The 20,831-nt window shown below is 43.4% G+C and overlaps 1 protein-coding gene across 1 annotated transcript in view; it reads left to right on the forward strand.

Annotated features, from left to right (window-relative positions):
* Nucleotides 1-20,831, forward strand: part of LOC121626768 (phospholipid-transporting ATPase ABCA1-like) — a 133,449-nt gene that overhangs the window by 100,555 nt on the left and 12,063 nt on the right. The window contains exons 40-47 of the mRNA XM_041965438.1: nt 2,554-2,683; nt 3,171-3,291; nt 8,557-8,619; nt 10,539-10,645; nt 12,734-12,875; nt 13,854-13,988; nt 15,820-15,923; nt 17,129-17,221. Coding sequence (XP_041821372.1) covers nt 2,554-2,683; nt 3,171-3,291; nt 8,557-8,619; nt 10,539-10,645; nt 12,734-12,875; nt 13,854-13,988; nt 15,820-15,923; nt 17,129-17,221 — 895 coding nt within the window. The remainder of the gene's footprint in view (nt 1-2,553; nt 2,684-3,170; nt 3,292-8,556; nt 8,620-10,538; nt 10,646-12,733; nt 12,876-13,853; nt 13,989-15,819; nt 15,924-17,128; nt 17,222-20,831) is intronic.

The following is a 20,831-nucleotide window of genomic DNA, read 5'->3' on the forward strand; positions in this document are numbered from 1 at the left end:
GCGACGCTGATACATTTTCACAGAAAGTCTCACTCTGTTGACAGTAATTTGGATCTGAAACAGAGCTTTGAACATGATCTTAACAGAATACAAATGTGAAGGTCAATACTTAAAGATGCCCTGTTTTCATTCAGTGTGATTCACCAGAACAAACTTAACAAGGCTGACACAAATTACCATCAGTAATATGCATCAATATTCCATCATCAGGTTGTCACTGATCATGTTCCTGATAAAAAAAATGGGTTACTAGTTTTACGCCTGCATTATCAAATGTTGATCAGATGCAATTTCTGCTGCCTCGGTGGTCGGTCTGTGATGATGAATTGGTGCCGCAGCTATTTGTATAAATGTCCATTTCCTCCTATATGACCAGAACTGCATTAAAATACATATTGTATGAACCCAAACATGCAATTTCCAGCTGTTTCCTTCCAATTTACCAGTGCAAAACCTCATTGCTGTCCTGTCCTAAACTGTGTAGCAACTGTGAAATTGTGACCGTGCGGATAAAAGAGTAGTTTTGTCACTTTAATTAATATTCCCTATTGTGTGTATTCTTGCGATAAAACATTTGCAAAGCAATTTTTTTTAATCCTAATTTTTTGATCAGCCTCTGGGGCTGAAAACTGTAGCCAGCGCAGAAGTGCCAAAAAGTGCACTTCCTCAAATAGCCACCTGAGGCTGGCTCCAAAAGTGAGTCAATCCCCATAGACCCCCATATTAAAATGGCCAACTTTACAGCAGAAATATACATGTTTGCAACCTGGTACTAAATGGTTTTTGCTCTCTGTAGCCAAATCCCCCCTTCAATGCATCTGAAGGGGAGTTGTATTTTAATTTAACTCAATCTTTTCAATTATATTAAGCCTTAAATTTATGAATAATTATGGCCGTGGCTGCTTTGAGTGATAGCTAGCCGAAGGTTTCAGTAACCAGGCGTCATTCGGCTCGACCCAAGCTTCACCTCTTTCCCTTATTTTTGAGTTAGTGGGGAGTTTGGCGGAGTCAGGCACTGCTGAGACAGCAGAGGCCGGAGGTACTGTCACTGAGCTTCACAATGGCTCGTTAGAAGCCTATGGTTGAGATCGCAGAGACTACGTCCATGTTTTATTCAGTCTATGGTTTAGATCCACTAGATTACTTGCAGGCAGTCTTCTTCACTACTTATCCTGGTGCAGTGCTGGTTTTGTGGTAGATGGATATAAGCCTGCCATTGTCTGCTTTCCATTATCTGTTATCTGCATGTTACCATTGTAAAATCACTGTCGCTACGGGAAACTACTGTATAATAACAACCCCTGAGTAAGCATCCTACACACTGATCTATGCTGAAAAGGTAAGTTACCCTAACCTGGTCACTAATGGTATGAATGTAAACAAGCTAGCAGCTGCAATAGAAACAAGCCAGACCCCTGAGACCCGAACGATAATGGGTGCAGCCAGAGCTTTCTCCAGTGCTGACTCAGCACTGTGTAGAGAGGGCGGCCTATGTGAGACTAACCATAGGATCAGTGGAATAGTGTGAATGTGTTTAACATGACCCGCATGCACCTTAAACGTGCTTGTGTGCATCCCTCTTGACCATGTGTTAGACCCTGAAATAACCTTAACAACATGCCTTTCCTTTCAAGTGACTCTATACTATTTCATTCAAAATACTAGTTTATCCCACCAGCAGAAAAACATGTTTGACCAGTAACACAGCCCCCAAACATCCTCTTGAGCTCTTCTCTCTACATGTGTTAAATTTAGATAGGAGAAGGGAGACAAGGGGAACGGAGCTGAAGAGGTGGAGCCGGGGCCCATCAAGAGGCAAAGAGGCACATGAAAGAGGAAGAGGAGTCTTATCTGTAGAGAGATGGAGCAGGAAATAGTGGTTTGAGGAATCATTTGCGGCGGTGGCGGAGAGCAGGAAGAGAAAAGCAATCACAACCTAAAAGGGCTAGTGTGGAGAGGGGCTATTTACCAGAGAATGAGACTGAAAGCGCTTTCGTTTTTCCTGTCTCCTCACTCTGCCCCCTCGGGCTCGAGGGTTGTAGAAGCTGAGAGAGGGAGGAGAGCGAGAGGGGGAGAATTGACAATGATTAGAGTGGGGGCTGTCAGCGGTTTACTTACGTGTTCATTAGCCAAAAGAGGCTTCAGCGTGAAAAGTACAGGATATAAGTGATTTTCTCACATGACATAGGTGACAGCAGTTTTTATTTTTAAGGCTAAGTGGCATTTTAAACTGCTGGCTTTCACCAATGAATACGTCTGAAAAACACTTCAAAGAGCTGATAAAATTCCAGCTCTCCACTAACTTTTGACAAAGATGTATTTGGCCGCCCATGAAAGAAAACACACATCTGGTAATTCCTTTTTGTTTTGACAATGTTTCTGCGAAATCATCTCCTGTGCTTGTAGATAAGGGCTGGAAATTAACGTGAAATGACACACAGTAATAATGCTTTTAATTACTTACCTTTTTCTGTGTGTATTGACTTTCTTTATTGTCGTATTTTTTGCAGTTTTTCACCCATTTTTTCTCTTTCCTCCTTTCTTCTTTATCAGGGGAAAACCGTTTCAAGGACCCACTCAGCTGGGATATGGTGGGAAAGAACCTTTGTGCCATGTTCATCGAGGGACTTGTCATGTTTGCCGTCACAATCCTCATCCAGTACAACTTCTTCTGCAAACCAAGGTAAAAGCAGCTGACAAGAACTGTTATGTCAGAGTGAATTAGCTCAAAAGTAGCAGAAAAAAGTTCCTGTCCATCTGAAAGTGACCTTACACACTTCAATCTTTCTTACTGTTTCTGCCCATGTTTCCAATAACGTTGTCACTTTGTACTTGTTTCAGTCAGATAAACTGTTCTCTCCTGTTCGCCCCCATTTGAAATAGAAATGCACTTCATATATTTCATTGTTTTAATATAAAACATCTGTTGCACCACAGATCTGTTTGGCAAATACTACCTGATTTTCTTTTCTTTTTCTTTTTTTGAAGTGTTTACTTACTCCAAAAGCGGGGTTGCCATGGAAACTAATGCCAGTGGCTTCTGCTGCTTATGAAAATTGCAGAGATTGTTTCACTGAGCTTAAACTTTGACCGAGATAATTTGTCATCCGAGTTCATGCTAATTTTAATGAAGGGTGTTATGCCAACTGTGGTTGACTTCTCCCTGCCAGGCTTATTTCGGGGAAGTCATTATCTGCAGAAGAGGAGGATATCGATGTTGCTCGGGAGCGTGAGCGGGTGTATGGAGGCAGGGCCCAGAACGACCTTCTGAGGATCTGTGACCTCACTAAGGTATTGTCCTGATCGTTTCTGAGCTCCAGCTGAAGTGAGGCTCGGATTGCCGTGCACAGAGCGTGATTTGCTTTTTCCCTCTTAATCATTTACTTCATTTCTTTCATGTTTTGGGGTCAGATGTTGATTGTTTGCTTTGCTTGTTTTATCCTCTTCTTGTTTTATAAAATGTGAGTCTAACACAGAAGGAGAGAAACTGTCTTCCCTCAGGCCATCAGGATGGTGAACTCTTTTCTTTGACCTCTATATATCCTTGGCCTTGTCTTGCCCTTTGTAAAACCTATGCTCTGCCCTGCACATTTGCAGATTTGCACTCAAGTGTATATACAATTCTTTGTATTTTATATTTTTACATACTGAAAAATTGCACAGCCCACCTACATACCACACCATACCATACCAATTTACACTTAAGCACTTGAATATCTATTTTTTAATATGATCTTTCCATTCTATCCTTTATATACAGTGTATTTTTCATCATTATTTTCCCTTTTTTCTTGTTCTTTGTTATAAGCTGACCTTTTTAGAGCAGAATGCAAAACACAGTCAGAGCGGGGTTTTTCTTTCTTCTGCAATAACTTCTGTGGTCAGTTCTAATTTTATTCTTTTCCGACGTTACACAGTAATAACCTACACTCAGACTCTTGAACACAGTAATTCACTTCATGTGTGCATGCGGATGTGTGCACGTGAGAGGAGTTTTCAGAGTTTTCCTCCTGCACCTGCATTATTCAGTTTGCAAGGCAAATGGGAAAGACAGATGGCCAGTCTGCAGCTGTGGACATTCACAAACACCATAAGTGGGCATGAGAACCAAACGAGATTGCATTTCTGCGAGTGTAGAGGTCCGCGCTCCTATACAGGTCCGGCCCTTCCCTCCATGCAGTAGGTGAAGTCGAGCGTGCTGTGTCGGTGCGTGCCTCAACGCCGCCGAGATTAACGCTTCATACATTGGCAGATGTTTCCTCCCTGCGGGCGGCGCAGCAGCAGGAAGTGTCGCCACAGCAGCCTGCTTTGCTGCTCCAGTGCCGACAGCTGGACAATCTAACAGCCTCTTGCTTCTTACCAGCCTTCCTCGCTCCTTTACTCCCTCGGTCTTTTCAGTTTCGCCATACTTAATCTTTCACTCATTGCTCACGGACACAGACGTGCGCCACACTCCCGGGGGTAATTACCGAACAAGCACCAGGTAAAACAGTTGGGTAATGTATTGCAAATCGTCTAGCAAGGTGAACAGATGTGGAGAGGAACGCTGCTTTTTCAGCTAAAACTTGTCAGGAACTTTTTTAATGCACCAAAAACACTTCATCCCTACTGTAAATACTTTAAGAGAGCACCAAACATTTTAGGATATTAGATTAGATCTGATTAAACTTCTCTGCTGTTGACAAGCAGACACACACCCACCTTCATGGTTGACAATATTTCTGTGAGATGAGAGACAGCGGCCCATCATCACACAAAAACAGCATAGCAATGGCAGAAGGCATCAGGACTCTTCCTGCAGTGCCCTCATTGACTCCCATCACAGCTGTGCCCCATCCATTTGGGATGTAGATAACAAATTGATCAATGAGTGCGTGGCTTCGGCAGCCATGCGCCACAGGCTGAGTCCTGTCATAAATCTAAGCATGCCTCTGAAGCGATCGACAGGCCATCAATCATGTGTCAGATTCCTGCTCCGCCCCTTCCTTTTCCTGCTGCTCCAAACAGGAGCGCTTTCCTACGTGCCCCACCTGCTGGCCCCCACTTAGCTGCTGCGTTAGCGTCTGCACTGTAATCGATGGAGACTGGAATGGAAGTCTGTCCGTCTGTGAGCGTTTCCAGGCCCAGTGCTGTCAGTTTAACCTTCCAGTCACTCACTAAGTTGACAGAGCAAGTTTTAAAGAACGTTGTGACAGCTGTTTGAATGTGGGTGACGAATGAGTGACGAGTGGCACCTTGGCATGCTGCAAGTGTGCTCGTGTTAATGTGCACTCTGAGCATATAAGTGGTTCAGATGAGACTCGTTTGACAAGAGCTCTCTGTTGTTGTTGGTTACAGAAAGGCTGCCTTTGTCCACCAAGATATATATATCGATATATATGTCCTCTGTTACAAAAAACATTCACAGAGCAGTCTTGTGGTAAATAACCTGGGCTTTTTTTCTTGGATTTCTCTCTTTTTTTCCTAAAAATTGCACTTTTAGCCATTCTTTTTTCTTTCCTTTATGATTTTTACTTTCTCACAATGCAATTTGTATTCTTTTGTATTTTTCTCTTTTCATTCCCTCATCAACAAATTATAAATCCCCTTGGGCAATGATTCCCGACCAGGAGTACGTCTGCATTTGTAGTAACTCTTGGAAAGAATCAAGAGTGGCTCAGTTAATTTGAAAAAAAATAGAAATTATATGATTTGGAAAAAAGTATATATATCCACATATTTGTATATCGGAGGAAAATAGATACACAACATGATTTTAAACTGGTGTGAAGCTTAACTTTACTATGCAGGTTACATCTGAGTCTGTTGTAACAATTTAAGACCAGGTCCTTCAATTAGGAGTGTGTGAAAGCTGATTAGTGAGTGAGCAGAGAAGTTAGATAGTTAAAAGTACTGGATTAATAGTTGAAAGGTTCAGCCAAGTGGAAGTAGTACTCGACCAAAGCTTTGAAGTAACGAGAAAAAATGAGTGAACCTGATTGGGCTGTGGTGGCACATCAAACAAAAAAAAGGTTGTGAAACGATGCTATTCGGTACCTCGGCATAGCGCCGCATACTGCTGTGAGCCATATGTGGAATGAAAGGACCATATATTGGAGAGTCATTTTTAATAAAGCAGGGTCAGTGTCATGGCTTACTACCCATGCTAGAGCATTTGGTGTTTTGAAGCTTGTGATTTTCCAACCTAAATCCAAATTTTAGGTTTGCACGACTGCCGCCATCACACTCTCTCAACTGTCTCATCTGATTAGACGTCGCCCTGCTTATCATGACAGCTGCCGTGGTGCTCTAGTCAGAGGGGAATTATCCTTTAATTGCCTTCCTCCTTACATGTATCTGCTGCTTTGATGTAGCTTTAGCACTGCAAACTATCAGTAAAAAGTAGTATGTGTAATCCAGGTTGAAAAGTACTGAGTGCAGCTGCCAGATGGCACTGGAAGAATGGTGGATCTATGCAACTCCTGCTTTTATCAAATGCTTTTGATGTGCCAACTGTGAAATAAATGCAGTGTCATTGTTTGTCAGGCCTGAAGTGGCAGTTCTAAATTTACATTTGCCTGGTAGCATTCTGCATGCAGCTGGGACTGCCGACTCTTTTTAATGGTGGATATTTAGTCTGGAGATTCTATACAGGAAATGTATCCTTTATACTGTGAAAGGTATGCTGTCACTTTCTGTTTTAATGAACGTTCACCGATTCAGTCTGTGACACTGGCATACAGGCACGTAAACACACACGCACACACACGCAACCAATTCATCGAGAACTGTGTTTTCAACTTTTAAAAACCCAAAAACAGCAGTAGTCACTTTTTCATAACTCAAAGGGGCACAGTGCTGTCCTTGATTTTGAATGCTAAATGTCTTTACTGTCACACTCAGCAACAACAACAAAGGCCTTGTCTTGTCTTTTCATGCTAGAGCAAGACAACGCCGCTTTCAAACCACTTTGAAAACATATCAAACCCGAACATAGTCTTGGATGTGGAAAAGCACCTCATGCACTAAATGCCTCATTTTGTCGAAGGTTCGCTTGCTGTATTTTTTTTTTTTTTTTTTAAAGATCGTAACAATCATGTTCACTTCAAGTGGGGGATTTCTTTACCTCCTCTGGTGAGATTTTCAGACAATGCAGATTCGAATGCAAATGTGCGTGGCTGAGGCTGGTCAGCGGGAAAAGGGTGGATGGAAAGTTTTCAAGTGAGATGTGGGGAACATCAACCGCCTTCTCATTTCCAGTGTTGCGCCGTGATCTTAGCAGGATACCGACTCACTGTCAGAATATGCCAAGTTTTATTCTCTTCTTAGTCCGGAGAGATGGGATTCTGCATCCCATGGGGTCTAGTTTTCTTTTTCAGTCGTGGTAGAAGTTTTAGGGACAGCAGTGTTGATCTGTAACGGTCTGTCAGCCTGCACTTTGGTCAAGAGTGAAATATCTATCAACATAACTAATAACTATCAACACGATTGCCATGAAATTTGGCATAATATTCATAGTCGCCAGATGCTGAATCTCGAGTTCGTTGATTCCCTGTGCAATGTGAGTTATGCAGTTCCCCGTGGCCTGAGGGAGATTTTTAGCTCCTTCCAGCTCGTTGTTTTGCTGTTTTGATTCACTCTGTTTTGATCTCACTACTGCTCTTATCACTGTCTTCCAGCAGCAAGACGAACCGAATCATCACCAAATGTCAGACACACAAAGTTAGTGATTACCCTGTGACCGCACATAGTGGAGCGTTTAGAAGCTAATGCCCTGACGTGCCCCTCAGGATATTTGTTGTTTCAAAGCCTCTTCCACTCTCCAAAAAAGTGGCCATAGAAATATTTTAGTACTGCTATAACATGCTAAAGGCATGCTAGCGTCACATTAGCATTCAGCTCAAAGCACAGCTGAGCCTGAGAACCACCAGCGGCAATATTCCAAGTTGTCCCTGTACTTTGTTTACTTTATATCCATTCACCAATTAGGTTTTCCAGTGTGTAACGAGCATCACGTCAATACCATGCCATGTTCGATAGATTTATTCAAGAGCTGTTTCACATGAAGGACATCATGCTTTTTATATATTGAGACCACTGCATGAAGCAGCACCTAAAGCTCATGTCCATACATGAAATACTGGGTGTGTGTGGAAGGTTATTGTGGGCACTGAAGTGCTTCTCAAAGTGGAGACAGATTTCCTCATGAATACTGTCACTGCAGTCAGAAATACTAATGCTCATGCCCTCTTCTCCTCCCCCCCGGTGCAAGTGTCTAACTTTTTTTTTTTTAATACCTTTTCCCATCTGGCTCGCTCTGATTGTTGCAAATTATCCCCTCTTGTTAAAATCAGTTTCCTTCATTTGCGTCCTCCCTCCTTCTTTTTCCACCTGCTTCTTCCATCTCTCCTCTTCCCTGCTGCTCTGGCCTATCGCTTCATATTTTCTCATGCTATCGTCCCTGCTATCTTTCTCGCTGTCTGCTCCCCATCCTCCTCTGCCTCCCGCCTTCTCTCCCTCTTTCTCTCTCTTTCTCCGGCTGCCTGGTTGATTCATTTTATTGTTTGCTCTCTGCAGGTATACCCTCGGAAGAGCACTCCTGCTGTGGACAGGCTATGTGTGGGCGTACCTGCCGCAGAGGTGAGCCAAATGCTGCTGAATCACACGAGCGCCTTTTCAAGCCTATAGGCTGTTTGCTTTGTTCATGTTGGAAGAATTTACACATTTGATTACTTTTCAGAATGGACCAGCACCACCCGTTTGGGAGAAACTATTTAATTCTCTGTTGTCCGTGAAAATAGAATTTGAATATTAATGACAATATTTACAGAATATTGACACATGGATCAATGATCATCAATTCTGTGTCTAGGCTTTGATTTCCAGTTCTTATTTTTCAAAGATTTGAATTGCTGTTTGGCTGTTTTTCTTTGCACTCAGTCAAATCTTCCAAGCGCTGCTTAGAGAAGGCGTTAGGAGGAACACTAATCTCCTTATCAGGCTTGTTTCCTACCATTAAGCTACTGCCAAGCATGTGTGTGCTGAAAACACACAAGCAGGCAAGTAGAAGAACATTTCCAGAGCAACGGAATCTGTGAAGCGAAGGCATGAGGACCCAGTGATGAGGGAAGCTAAATTAACCAAATACAACAAAGTAAACTGGGTTTTTTTTGTATAAAATTGATTAATCTCAATATAAAGCATCCTTACTCATTACTTCCACCAAGGACATTATGTCTTCAGTTCAGTTTGTCAGCAGGATCGCTGAAAAGCTACTGGTCCAATTTTCATGAAACTAGGTTGGAAGGGGATGGGGTGGAATAAATGCCATATATCTTAAAATCCAGCAGATGGTAGTTCAGTTCAATAGTGAGAAAACATAGCTGGCCATAGAAATACGATGACTCCACACATCACTATACACATTCACAAGTACCAGTAAACGTCAGGGGTAACCAGCACATGAAGCTGCTCGAGCATCATGCAGAAAGCAGTGGTCAAGGAGTGCTCGAGGACCGTGGTTTCATGGGAGAGCTCACATCCAAATGTGAATTGTCTCCAATAAACTCCACCAGATATATTAAGGAAAATGGTTTGAACTTTCTGCTTCACAAGAAACAACAGTAATGCTGACAGTGAAGTTTGCAGATTTGCATAACGTAAGAGTGGACCATTGGCTTTGGTGAAGGCCTGCGCTCTGAGAGTGCCCTTTATAACATGCTGTACCTTATGCATACCCATACACACACCCAATGTTACACACACACACTATACCACTGGAAGCTCGATTTAAACATCATCTCAAATGCTGACAGGCGTTTGTGTTAGGTAGGCTTTCCGGTGGTATCCATCCGCCCTGCCACTGTTTACTCAAAGCCCAATGTAAATGCCAGTGGAATATTGTCATTCACGGGGCTCTGCTGATCACACACTGCATTTCCATGCATTATTTACATCAAGCTTAGCCCTCTTCTATGCATTCACAAGCACAGGTCACAAACAAGCAGGGATCAATGAATGACAGAAATCAAATATTTATGCCAGAGCCAGAGCACCTAAGGCGGGTCACATGACCACGGGGCTCCGCGGAAACGACTTCCTGCCGCATGCCCTACAGAGGGAAGTAAGATCAGCAGCATCAGGGAGAAAGGGCTGAGAGAGGATCGTGTTTGTTGTAGAAATTCACAGAGGCGGGAGGAAAGGCTGCTGGGAATGGTCGGGTTTTTACAGCATTTGTTGCTGCACGCCTGCCGTGTTGGTTTAGTGTTTCTTGTTTTGTTTGTGTACATAAAAATATCAATTTCTTATTCTGCTTAACGCTGAATCAGCCATGCATACTCCATAAACTGTAGTTTCATTTGGATGCGGTGAGCAAATATTTATACAATCTATAGATAAACTTCATTAAAGGGGTTAATGGGTATTTATTCAACAGGAAACTCATCTACATACAGAATATCTGCAATGTCATCCAGCACTGTTGTCTCTTGTTTTCCAATGAGGCTTGTGTCGACATAACACTGTTGTCCTAATGGAGGCCTCCCCATTGTCTCCGGCAGTGTTTCGGGTTGCTGGGAATCAACGGGGCTGGGAAAACCACCACGTTCAAGATGCTGACAGGAGACATCCCAGTCTCCAGTGGAGAGGCCTTCCTAAATGGATACAGGTGAGGTGCTAACTCCCACTAGTGCACAGAGTAACTCATCATAATTAGCCACCCAAGATGGCTGCTCATATGGGGATGGAGCTGAGGTGAGGGGGTTTTTTTTTATAGCTCACACCCGTTCTCGGCTTCTCTTGTTCTCGCAGCACAGCTTTCTATTTCTCTATCTCTCTTACTCTCAGTCTTTTTTTGTTGGCTAGGTAGTTTGGATATCTCTTATACATCCTGCCGTCTCTGCCTTTTCAACTGTGGCTCTCTCATGTCTCCTCACTGCGATATTCTCAGAAACGCTGAAGACTCGGCTCTCGCTTCTTCCTCCTGCCTCCTGCACATATTTCATTCCTTTTCACATCCTCAGCCTGTACCTTGCTCTGTTTTTTGTCGCTGCGTTACAGAATCAGTCACAGGAAATCTTTGTACATGCCAAAGAAGTACCTTGACACCAGCAATATAAGACTGGAGCGCCTGAGCGAAGGAAGGCTTGCTCTTCCTTATTTTTAGGAACAAACAACAAGGCGGCACAGCCCAGCGCGGCTGAGTGTAAGCTACGGTCGTTTTTTTTTTTTATTTGGTTTTTTTTGCATCATAAAGGTTGCTGTAGGTGTTCATTTATATATCTGCTAATTGACTTTGTGTACAACAGAGAAAGAGAGCTGAATAGAGCAAGGCCTAACACAGCAGTGTTAATGTTGATTAATGTGGGTAACGGAGATCAAAGAAAGATCCCGGAGACCTATAAGGGAGACAAAAACTGAAAAGAGAGAAAAACAGATGTGTGCACGCCCACGCTTCTGTTTTCAGCTCATTACGCTCTCTATGCAATGGCGAGAGAAATGATCGGCGGAGAAGAAGAGGCAGCATCTCTTAAATGGAAGTTCTCTCCTGACGGTTGCCTCTCTTAGCTCCAATTGTGCGCTCACAATGAACAGCTTTGAAAAGCTAGCCTGCTAGCAGCCAGTGGTGGCTCACCAGCTATCTCTTGTTGTGGCAGACAAAAACAAACTGACAGTGGCAGTGTACTACCTCGGATGTGATCGTGTTTTATGACTTTTAAAACTGTTTATGTGATGTGTGTGCAGAGTTAAATATTTTGGGAAATACACTTACTCAAATTCATTCCAAAAGTTTGAGGCAACAGTCTGCTGGCAATTAACTCGGCTTAGTTTAGCATGAAGACATCAATCCTGGCCAAAGGTAAAAACAATCCACCAACTGGCACCTCTAAGGCTTATTAATAACATATTACAGCACACAACTCCTCTTTAATCCACAACTTCTAGTTTTTTTCTCATTTTTGTACAGATTGAACGTACATAGCCTACAGTATGAAATTTTGCAGTCTTTCGACATACGGTGGCAGAGTCTGTCCAGCTGTTGCTAGCAAACGAAAAATCTGGAGCTGCAGTGAGATGGGGTTAACCTGAGCCAGCCAAATGCTATATAACCGACTGTTATCATCAACCTTTATCAGAGCAAGCAAAACATGATATTAGATCAGTAAAGCTTTCAGTTCACTATGGCCTTCCAGCAGCCTCTAGACACATCAAATCACGTTTAGCTTTCCTCAGGCTGACAATCGCTCCTGGAAAATAGCATTTGAGGGGAAAAAATGGGTCCAATATTATCTTCTAAAAAAAAAATCCAGCTGTAGAAAGAAACATTTGTTATTTGCCTGCAGGAGGTTAACATCTTAATATTGTAGATTGCGGAAAGGGCATGTCTGCTTCCAGAACTGCTGTCGCTGTTATTTTACTTGCCTCTAGAGGGCGCGTGTTGGTATGCCACGAACTACTTTTGTTCGTCAGCTTTTCGCGTCCAAGACAGAATTTTTTGGGGCACTTTCTTGAGACCACAAGTGCAGAATGTGAAATGAACCGCCCTGCTGCTCTAAATTAGTTTGAAAGTGTTTCAAAGAGAAAGAAAGGCCTTGACTGGCTCAGCTCTGAGTGAAGTGGATGCCTCTTGGCCTTCTAACTGCTCTCTCTGTATGTTTGATGTATTCTTTCCCTTGTGAAGCCTTTAAGTATCATCTTTGGGTCTGTGATCTCAAACATCGCATTCTCAAATCTTCAATATGTTCTCTTCTCCCAGCATACGAACGGAAATGAGGAATGTGCACCAGAACTTGGGCTATTGTCCCCAGTTTGATGCTATTGACGACCTCCTGACTGGACAAGAGCATCTTGAGTTTTACGCCAGGTTACGAGGGGTACCAGAAAAAGAGGTCACCATGGTAACTACTGCATCCTTTCATGCTTCTTGTCTTTGAACATTTAAAAACTGTAGTAGTTTCTTGTTTCGCTCATGGCTTAAGGAATCTGTAACTTGAATAGCCACTCTAGATTCGTTGAAAATGAAAAAAGCTCAAATGTTCTGCTTCTTCAAGACATATTTATTTCTCGTCAGATTATTTATTTTTACCATCAAAATGCTTTTCAGCCAGAATGCATGTAGTGCAGGCTGAAGTGCATGTCGGAGTGATAGATAACCTCAATGGGAGAAGCCATACATAATGGAAAATGGCCGGTGGTAGAAAAGCAGCTGTGGGTTATGGCTCTACATTATTCACCATGCCCAGTGGTGTGGCCGGCCCTGTGCGGCCTCCCTGCACTCCTCTCGCACCGCCCGCCTCTACAACAGTGAGATCAAAAGAGGAAGAGGCTGGCGGCGCCCATAGGCCTCAGACCTGGTGCCAGGGCTTTGATCTCGCCGCTGCTGTGTAAAGGGACTCAGTTTTGCGCTGCTATCTTAACTCTGAACGTTACTTTGGCGCATTGTGATGTCTTTTTTGTGTGTCAACTCTCAATCCAGATTAAGCCCCTGTGTAGTCGTATTTGCATGTTTGGTAAACAGAAATATCCATATGCATGTACAAGAAATGCACTGGAAGTGGAATGCGGGCCTTACAGCCTGCATTTTATTGTGACGTCTAAACATCTCCTTTCATATTGTGCACTTTGGTGATGTCCCTGATTGCCGCTGTTTGACGAGATGTTGTTTTAATAGCAAGGAGGAGAGTAAAGTAGCTCAGCAGCCTGTGATTAAGGTCTTACAGGGAAGCCAGCTGTCATGCCTTGTCCTTGAAAACCACAGAGCATAAATACATTTGAGATCCCAGCCAAAATATCATCCATCATGGGGAGTCTGATGATGCAAACACTCTTCTTGACACCGTAATGGGTTTGGTCACTTTGATTTCTGTCTTCAAAAGGTGGCTGAGTGGGGGATCCAGAAGCTGGGGCTGGTCAAATATTCCAACAAGTCTGCAGGAACCTACAGCGGTGGGAACAAACGTAAACTCTCCACAGCGATGGCCCTGATTGGTTGTCCTCCTGTGATTTTCCTGGTGAGATGCAGCTTTACTGATGTGTTGTCAATTGTGAAAATGTGATGCGCTGCTGTTCCGTTAAGACTTAAGGGTTTAATACTTTAAATCAGTATTGATGCTGTGCAGATGTTTGGATTACGGCAGATCAGTTCTTTTTCTCTTACAAGCACACAGAGACTCGACTGTAGTAGGAAGATGATGGAGCGAAGGAATTTGGGGTAACGTCTGCTTTCAAGAGTGAGGAGGAGGGGAAAAAAAACAAGATTGGGATCAATCTAGTAAATCCTTACTGAATTTCCCAAAGGATTACAAGTACATTACTTGTGGATGAGAGGGGGACTATTTTTCAGGGGTCGCTCACGGGTCATGTTTTAATTCTTTTTTTTTTTTTCCGAGACCAATTCCTCTAGAAAACCGTAGAGCGCACAGAACCGTGTTTGCACATATTAAAACTCCTATTCACCAGGACTTAAAACTCAGCGCAAATGCATTTCTCACTGATGGAAGATTAATGAAGGCATGACTCAGAATGCACTGCATCACATGCTTTCAATTAAGCAGCTTTAATGTGCATTAGGAAGTTCCGGCCGTGTTATTAGGAGGGACAAACTTTAATGACCTTAAATCACACTGGGGGCTCCCTCAGGGGGCTCACCAAAATATACATTTTCATTAAGATTATTGCAATTTTTGCTTCTTATCCCACGTCCCACCCACCGCACGGCATGGTCTAATAAAGCAGAAATGTTATATTATATAAATAAGTTTTAATGCCACCTCATGCTGTTTCGTTTGCTGCCTGTAAAATGCATAAAATGTGATAAATGCATTACTTTGCATGATTTAAAGCAATCCATCAGATTATGCTGCTAATAACAATTTAATGAGTAATCAGTCAGGTAATGAGTAATCCATAATAAATTACATTTACAGAATAATCTCTCCAACCGTTTCTGTTTTCTGGCTCAGTGCTTGGCCCATCCAGTTGCTCTCTTCCAAACCTACTTATTTACTCGCCTTTAGCCAGGCTAGCCTTCACTTTGAGGCAGTGGGATATTGTGTTGTCAGTGTCTGCGTCGGTTTCAGTATTGTGTGCTAGCCCAGGGAGCCCAGGCGGCCTTGAGGCTGCGCCACGTTGGGTTTGCACAGGGATACATTGGGCACGGTGATGAAAATACCCCTTGGGATTTGTAGGACTCTGCTAGTGAGGGAGAACCAGGCCTGGAACGAAACCAGCCAATGGACTGAGTACTGTCACTCTGTAATCATGCATGGACAGACTAGCCCTGAGGAAAAAGAAACAGCAAGTCACTGAAACTGTGTGTGTGTGTGTGTGTTTTGTATTATGCTGGAGAGCGCTTCAGTATGTGTCTCCATTATGTGTCAATGGAAATTCTCAGAGTTCACCCAGACTTTACCTTTGTGTGTCTGTGTTTTTATATGTATCCTATTTTTACTTTACTTTTGTGTATTTACGTGCGCGTATGGGTGACAAAGTCAATGAAAAATCAGTCTAGTTCATTCTTCAAATAGAAAACTCCCTCTTTTGGTGTTTTTCTGATGGTGCTGAAGAGACCTGACTCACACATCAAAAATCCATAGCAGTTCGATTGGGTTGGGGTGTGATAACTGCTTTATGTTGATTATTACTTTTCTCCACTCATTAATTCAGCTTTTCCCCTGTATTTGTCACCCATCTCCAAATCTTTTCACACACACATCATTAAATGATCTGTTAAAAGTAGATTTTGTGTCATAAGCGGGCAAACTGTGACATCCTCTATTTTTAAATGATGTGCTGAGGTGGAGTATAATGGAGGCAGTTTTAAAGAGGTTGCATTTGTTGCAGGATGAGCCAACCACTGGGATGGACCCCAAAGCCCGGCGCTTCCTGTGGGACTGCATCCTGAGCATCATCAAAGAGGGACGCTCAGTCATTCTCACATCACACAGGTGCAACATCGCTCTTTATATATTGATTTTCTCTGATGGATTGACACCTCACCCGCTGAGATGGGAGTCCAAATATTTTGTCTCTTCACCAGGGAAAACATCAACTGAATTGTCCCTGAAATGAACGTGAGCCGTAAATATTGTAATTATAATTGATTGGAGTTACGCTTTAGTTGAAAGGTATTGTTTCCTGCATGGCAGTTAATATTGGCTGCCAGAAACACACTGACTGCCATAAAGCTTTCATGAAGCACGAGGGCATATTGACTGACTGGCGCTTTTTTCCCTCCATGAAAAGAAAAACTGTCAATATCAGTGCTGGAGTCTTTTCATTATCCAAGACTTCCTGGAGCAAAGTTAGTTGTGCCAACTTTTTCTTCTGTAGTACTGGCCAGTTTTGGACATGATTTTAAGTGAGGAAAAAAAAACTTAAAGCTTGATGGCCCAAGTCGATATGGAACATTTAACAACGTACAAGTCCATTCATTTCACCATTTCCCAAATTGCCTGGGTTTTTGAGTCATTTCTGCTCCTGGTAGCACACGTGAATAATCTGTGCTGCTGTATCTTTGGAATATATTGTTCTCATTACGTGTGTTGCCCTCATGGAGGAATAAAAGCGTTTGTTGTTGTCCCAGGCAGTGTGGCTGAGCTGCATCCAATCGTCCATGGCATGACCAGGTGGTTGTGTTTTGTTAAGTGGCAGATTCACCAGGTTTTACAAAGTCATAATCCTAATTGCACCATTCCTCAGAAAGGCTTCACAGGTTTTGCCTCAGCTACAAATGACTCCTGCTCCAGCCCAACACCGAAAGAGAAAAAAAAATGAGATAATAAGAACTACAGATGGTCCCTTCCTCTCCCCCTAATTACCAAATTTGTCGTCCATTTAAGGTGTCAAAGTGGACATGTGAAAATGCTCTAACCCAAACTTTAATTGTAAATGAGAAGAAAAAGTTTCAGTACATCAGCCAAGATCTAACATTGAGTTCTACCCTTTCTAAAACCATCTGTTATCATTGCTCTAGCCTTGAATACGGCACATTTCATCTGTTGAATGACAAGGACAGGCATACAAAAAATACCCTGAAATACCCTCATCACAAAGAGGCCCATTTTAAGGTTACTAAGATACTCAGGAATCCAGTATTATCGCTGCTTTTCATTTATCTGGCAAAATTTTCTCTCCCTCTTTCTTTCAATAGTATGGAGGAGTGTGAAGCGCTGTGCACACGGATGGCCATCATGGTAAACGGTCGCTTCAAGTGTTTAGGGAGCATCCAGCATCTGAAGAGCAGGTAAGGGTCCTTCTTTACCACTGAGTGTGTTAGATCAAGAGTAGAATAAAAAAAAAAGAATCTTTGAAGCTCCTTGAAATGAGATGAAAGAAATCCCCGTCTCCCACTGAGCTGTTCTGTTATTTATACTGTATATAAAAATAACATAAGACAATGTATATCGGTAATAAAAGAAAATTATTCAAGTTTTTTAAGGGAGAAAAGGAAAGACTGCGCGTTGTTTAATCATTTATTGCTGCAGCTAAAAAGAACCCTGCACAAGCTGCACGAAGAAGAACACAATTTATCAAAAAGTACCTCACATAAACTCCACCATGTCGTGATTATTCAAAGAATACTTCAGCATTTTGGTGCGTACCCTTATCTGCTCTTAGCTCTAATGCTACGCTAAGCTAACCAGCTGCATGCTCGGCCTTCATATTTAGTGTACAGACATGAGAGTGGTGTCAGTCAGTTCCACATGCTTTGAAGTTTCAGAGGATATTTAACGATAATGCATACATTTGTTTTGCTTACCAGGAAGCTCCTTGTCTTAGTGAAACCACATATATGCCCCATGTATTGCATTTTGCTTCACTATAAGCTAAAGCAATTTTTTAGTGGAGACTCATCTCAGGATTGTATTGATTTCACATGAGCAGACAGTCAAGGCTGAGGTTAGTTTCCCAAGTCTTTCAGCATTATCTCAGTTTTGCATTTCTTTCTCCACACACCCATAAATTCTATTCATACCATCTCTGTCCATATGTACACCCTTAATAGGCTTTGTACATGTCTCTTAATGCGTTCTGTTAACGTCTCCATCGCAGATTCCCCCTGCCTTTAACTCTTTGCACTCGGGTCCGCTCTCTGGTATTCTTCTGACATTTCCCAAGGCCAGCACTTACGCCCCGAGCCCTGCATGTAACAGCGAGGCCCATCCATTACCTTAGGTACAGCCTGGTGACATTATTACCACTCCATTGTGTGATCTTGTAAGAGGAAGGACATTCCACACACACACACACACACACAAGAGCTCCACACACGGCAGGAATGCATGGTGGCAATCGTCGGGTGGAGAGAAAGATCAATACGCCTGGGATGAGGGGTGGAGCAGACCATTTTTAAAGTTGTGCAGGGGACTCGGGGAAATGCCTGGAACAGCAGGGAGGGGGCAAGAGTGTCAAGGGTATTACGCATCAAGAGCGTTAATGTCATATGATTGGCCACTGTCTCACTGTGGAGAGGGAAGAGGGAGCTTGTAGATGGGGCTAAAAATGAGTGAGAACGAGGGAGAGTTGTGAGGCGAAGGGCTAAAGTGGGCGAGCGATGTACCAATCAGACCCACCCAGATGTTAGGGTAATTGACAGATCCTCTGTGTCAATTACATCCTGTCTGCAGGGGGACCGGCCGGGCGGTGTAAATAATTTATGAAGCACACAGGAGGTATAGGGTAGGTAACAGCCATGGGAGCCGAGGGGGCCCGTGGGGGGAGGGAAGAAACAGCAAACAAGAGAGGAGAACAGAGGGTTAACACATGTCCTACTTCACTCAACATGCTATCAGGTAAAAGGGAATCACACTTCACAAGACAGTCAAGTGAGAGGAAGCCAGATAAGCATGGCGTCTACACCGATTTTCACCGTGCTTATTTTAGATCTCACACGGACAATTTACATGCTGCTGAAATGCTATCGCTCAGTTCTTGCCACGCAGTGAATAATTTCTAATTAAGCGTCCCTATCTCCGCCGCGCTTGGTGTAATTAATGTTTCATGAGGTGTGGGACCCTGTTAATGACTGAAAAGGCAATTAAGGACTGTCTTCTCTGTTTTCTTTTCTCGTCACTATCCCACCACATGTTTGTGCTGCCATGGTCCGCCCCCCCGCGCACACACACACACAGGCTTCCACCCCTGGTTTAGCATGTGTTCCACCGTCATTTAAGTAGTCGTGAGCCTCGTCGATCCAGCTTGGCAGTGAGCATCCAGTGTTTTGTGTTCGTCTCGGCATATGAGTCCATAACGTGGGAATGGAGGGGCTGATTGTCACAAATGCACAAGCTGTTGCCAGTTTGCAGACGGGAAGAGTTCCATCAGACAGCGGGGGTTGAAGTAGAGGGTGTTGGGGGGCGGCGGTGGCAGGTGGTGTCCGCCAAAGCTGGGGCTGCTGCTTCTTCCACTTGCCCTCCACCCTCCACCCCCCACCCCACCCCACCTCCAACGTCTCCATCTCTTTCTCATCTCAAGCCCCTGAAAGGAGTGCAGAATCTCACCGCGGGGGCAGCTCTCACATTTTGACCCCCTATTGCTCACCCTCCCACATTTGCAGTCCTCACTCCCCCCGTCGCCTCCTCTCCTCCGAAAACCTCTTGCCCATATTACCCTTATTTATTCCTCCCCGTGCTTCTCTCAGGTGGCAGGGCTTCCAACTCAGCCATCCAAGTGCTTGTTAGTGCTGCCCCCTTTAGTTCAGCGGTGACCCTGTCTTTATCACCGAGATGCCCTTCTGCTGCTTTAACAACCCCGCCTCTGTGTATCAATCAAGCCCCAAATGAGCCAAAATAGCCCATTTAAACTGCTGGAGAGGTGGTCAGCATGTGAGAGGGGCTGAAGATTTCATTCGGGCAGTGGATTCTGAGCAGTAGGGCGGCCATTTTAAGAATCCCCTTCATTAGCTTCCTCCACGGCCGTTAAAAACCATCCTCCTTACCTGCCGCGATATTGAGACCCGCAAATCAATCACACTTCTGGGAATTTATGAAAGGCTGGTGGGGAAGGAAAAAAATAAATAAGTAAAAAACTGCAAGAGGCTGTAAATAGTGCTTTAGTACAGCAGTGTGCTGGTATGAAAGCTCCCAGGTGTTAAGTAAGCCCAAATGAAGTGGAGGAACCAATAAAAGCAGCTTCAAAGCTCCCCTATAATCTTGTCAGTTAGGAAGGACACCCACTAGCCGATGCAGGATTTTTCACTGATTGATATCATTCATATCCCCTCTTCATAGAGTACCTGCAGTAAGCACACACCGCAGCCTGGAGTCTTATTTTCTCCTTGCTTAAAGCACGTCATGATATAAAAGTGGGGGGTAAAGTGCCTTTAATGCATTAAGGTAATGCGGTGTGGGCGCTGGAGAGTTTTTACAAGAGCGACGTCTAAAAGTTTGGATCAATCCGCTGAAGTTGACGTTGAGAAGTCCAATAAACTCCTTCCGACTCGCTGTGCGCCAGCGCTGCAGGTGTACCATTAACTAAGTAGTTTACGGCTTTTAAGTGCGTGTCACTCGTGGAGATGGATGACAAAATAATTCTCTTTACAGTTTACAATGCATCAGCAACGTAGGTGTAATTAAGACTGCGAGAACACTGACAGACACAGATGGTATATGTACCGTACGTATCTGAGCCGTCTGCACTCAATATATATGACATCTTTACCCTTGATAGTTGGGGAGAATCTTAATTTACGTGCGGTGGGCAATAGTTTTATCACAGCTTATTTTTTGTGCTTACAAGCAAGACAAGCATCTGCATCAACATTTGGTCCCTCAAGGTCTGCAGAAATTGATGCATGCTTTAGATATTTTATGACGTCCGCGTTGAATTGTGCATGTCTGAGTATCCAGTCGTAA

This window comes from Chelmon rostratus, chromosome 23 (assembly GCF_017976325.1).
Source record: "Chelmon rostratus isolate fCheRos1 chromosome 23, fCheRos1.pri, whole genome shotgun sequence".
NCBI lineage: Eukaryota > Metazoa > Chordata > Actinopteri > Chaetodontiformes > Chaetodontidae > Chelmon > Chelmon rostratus.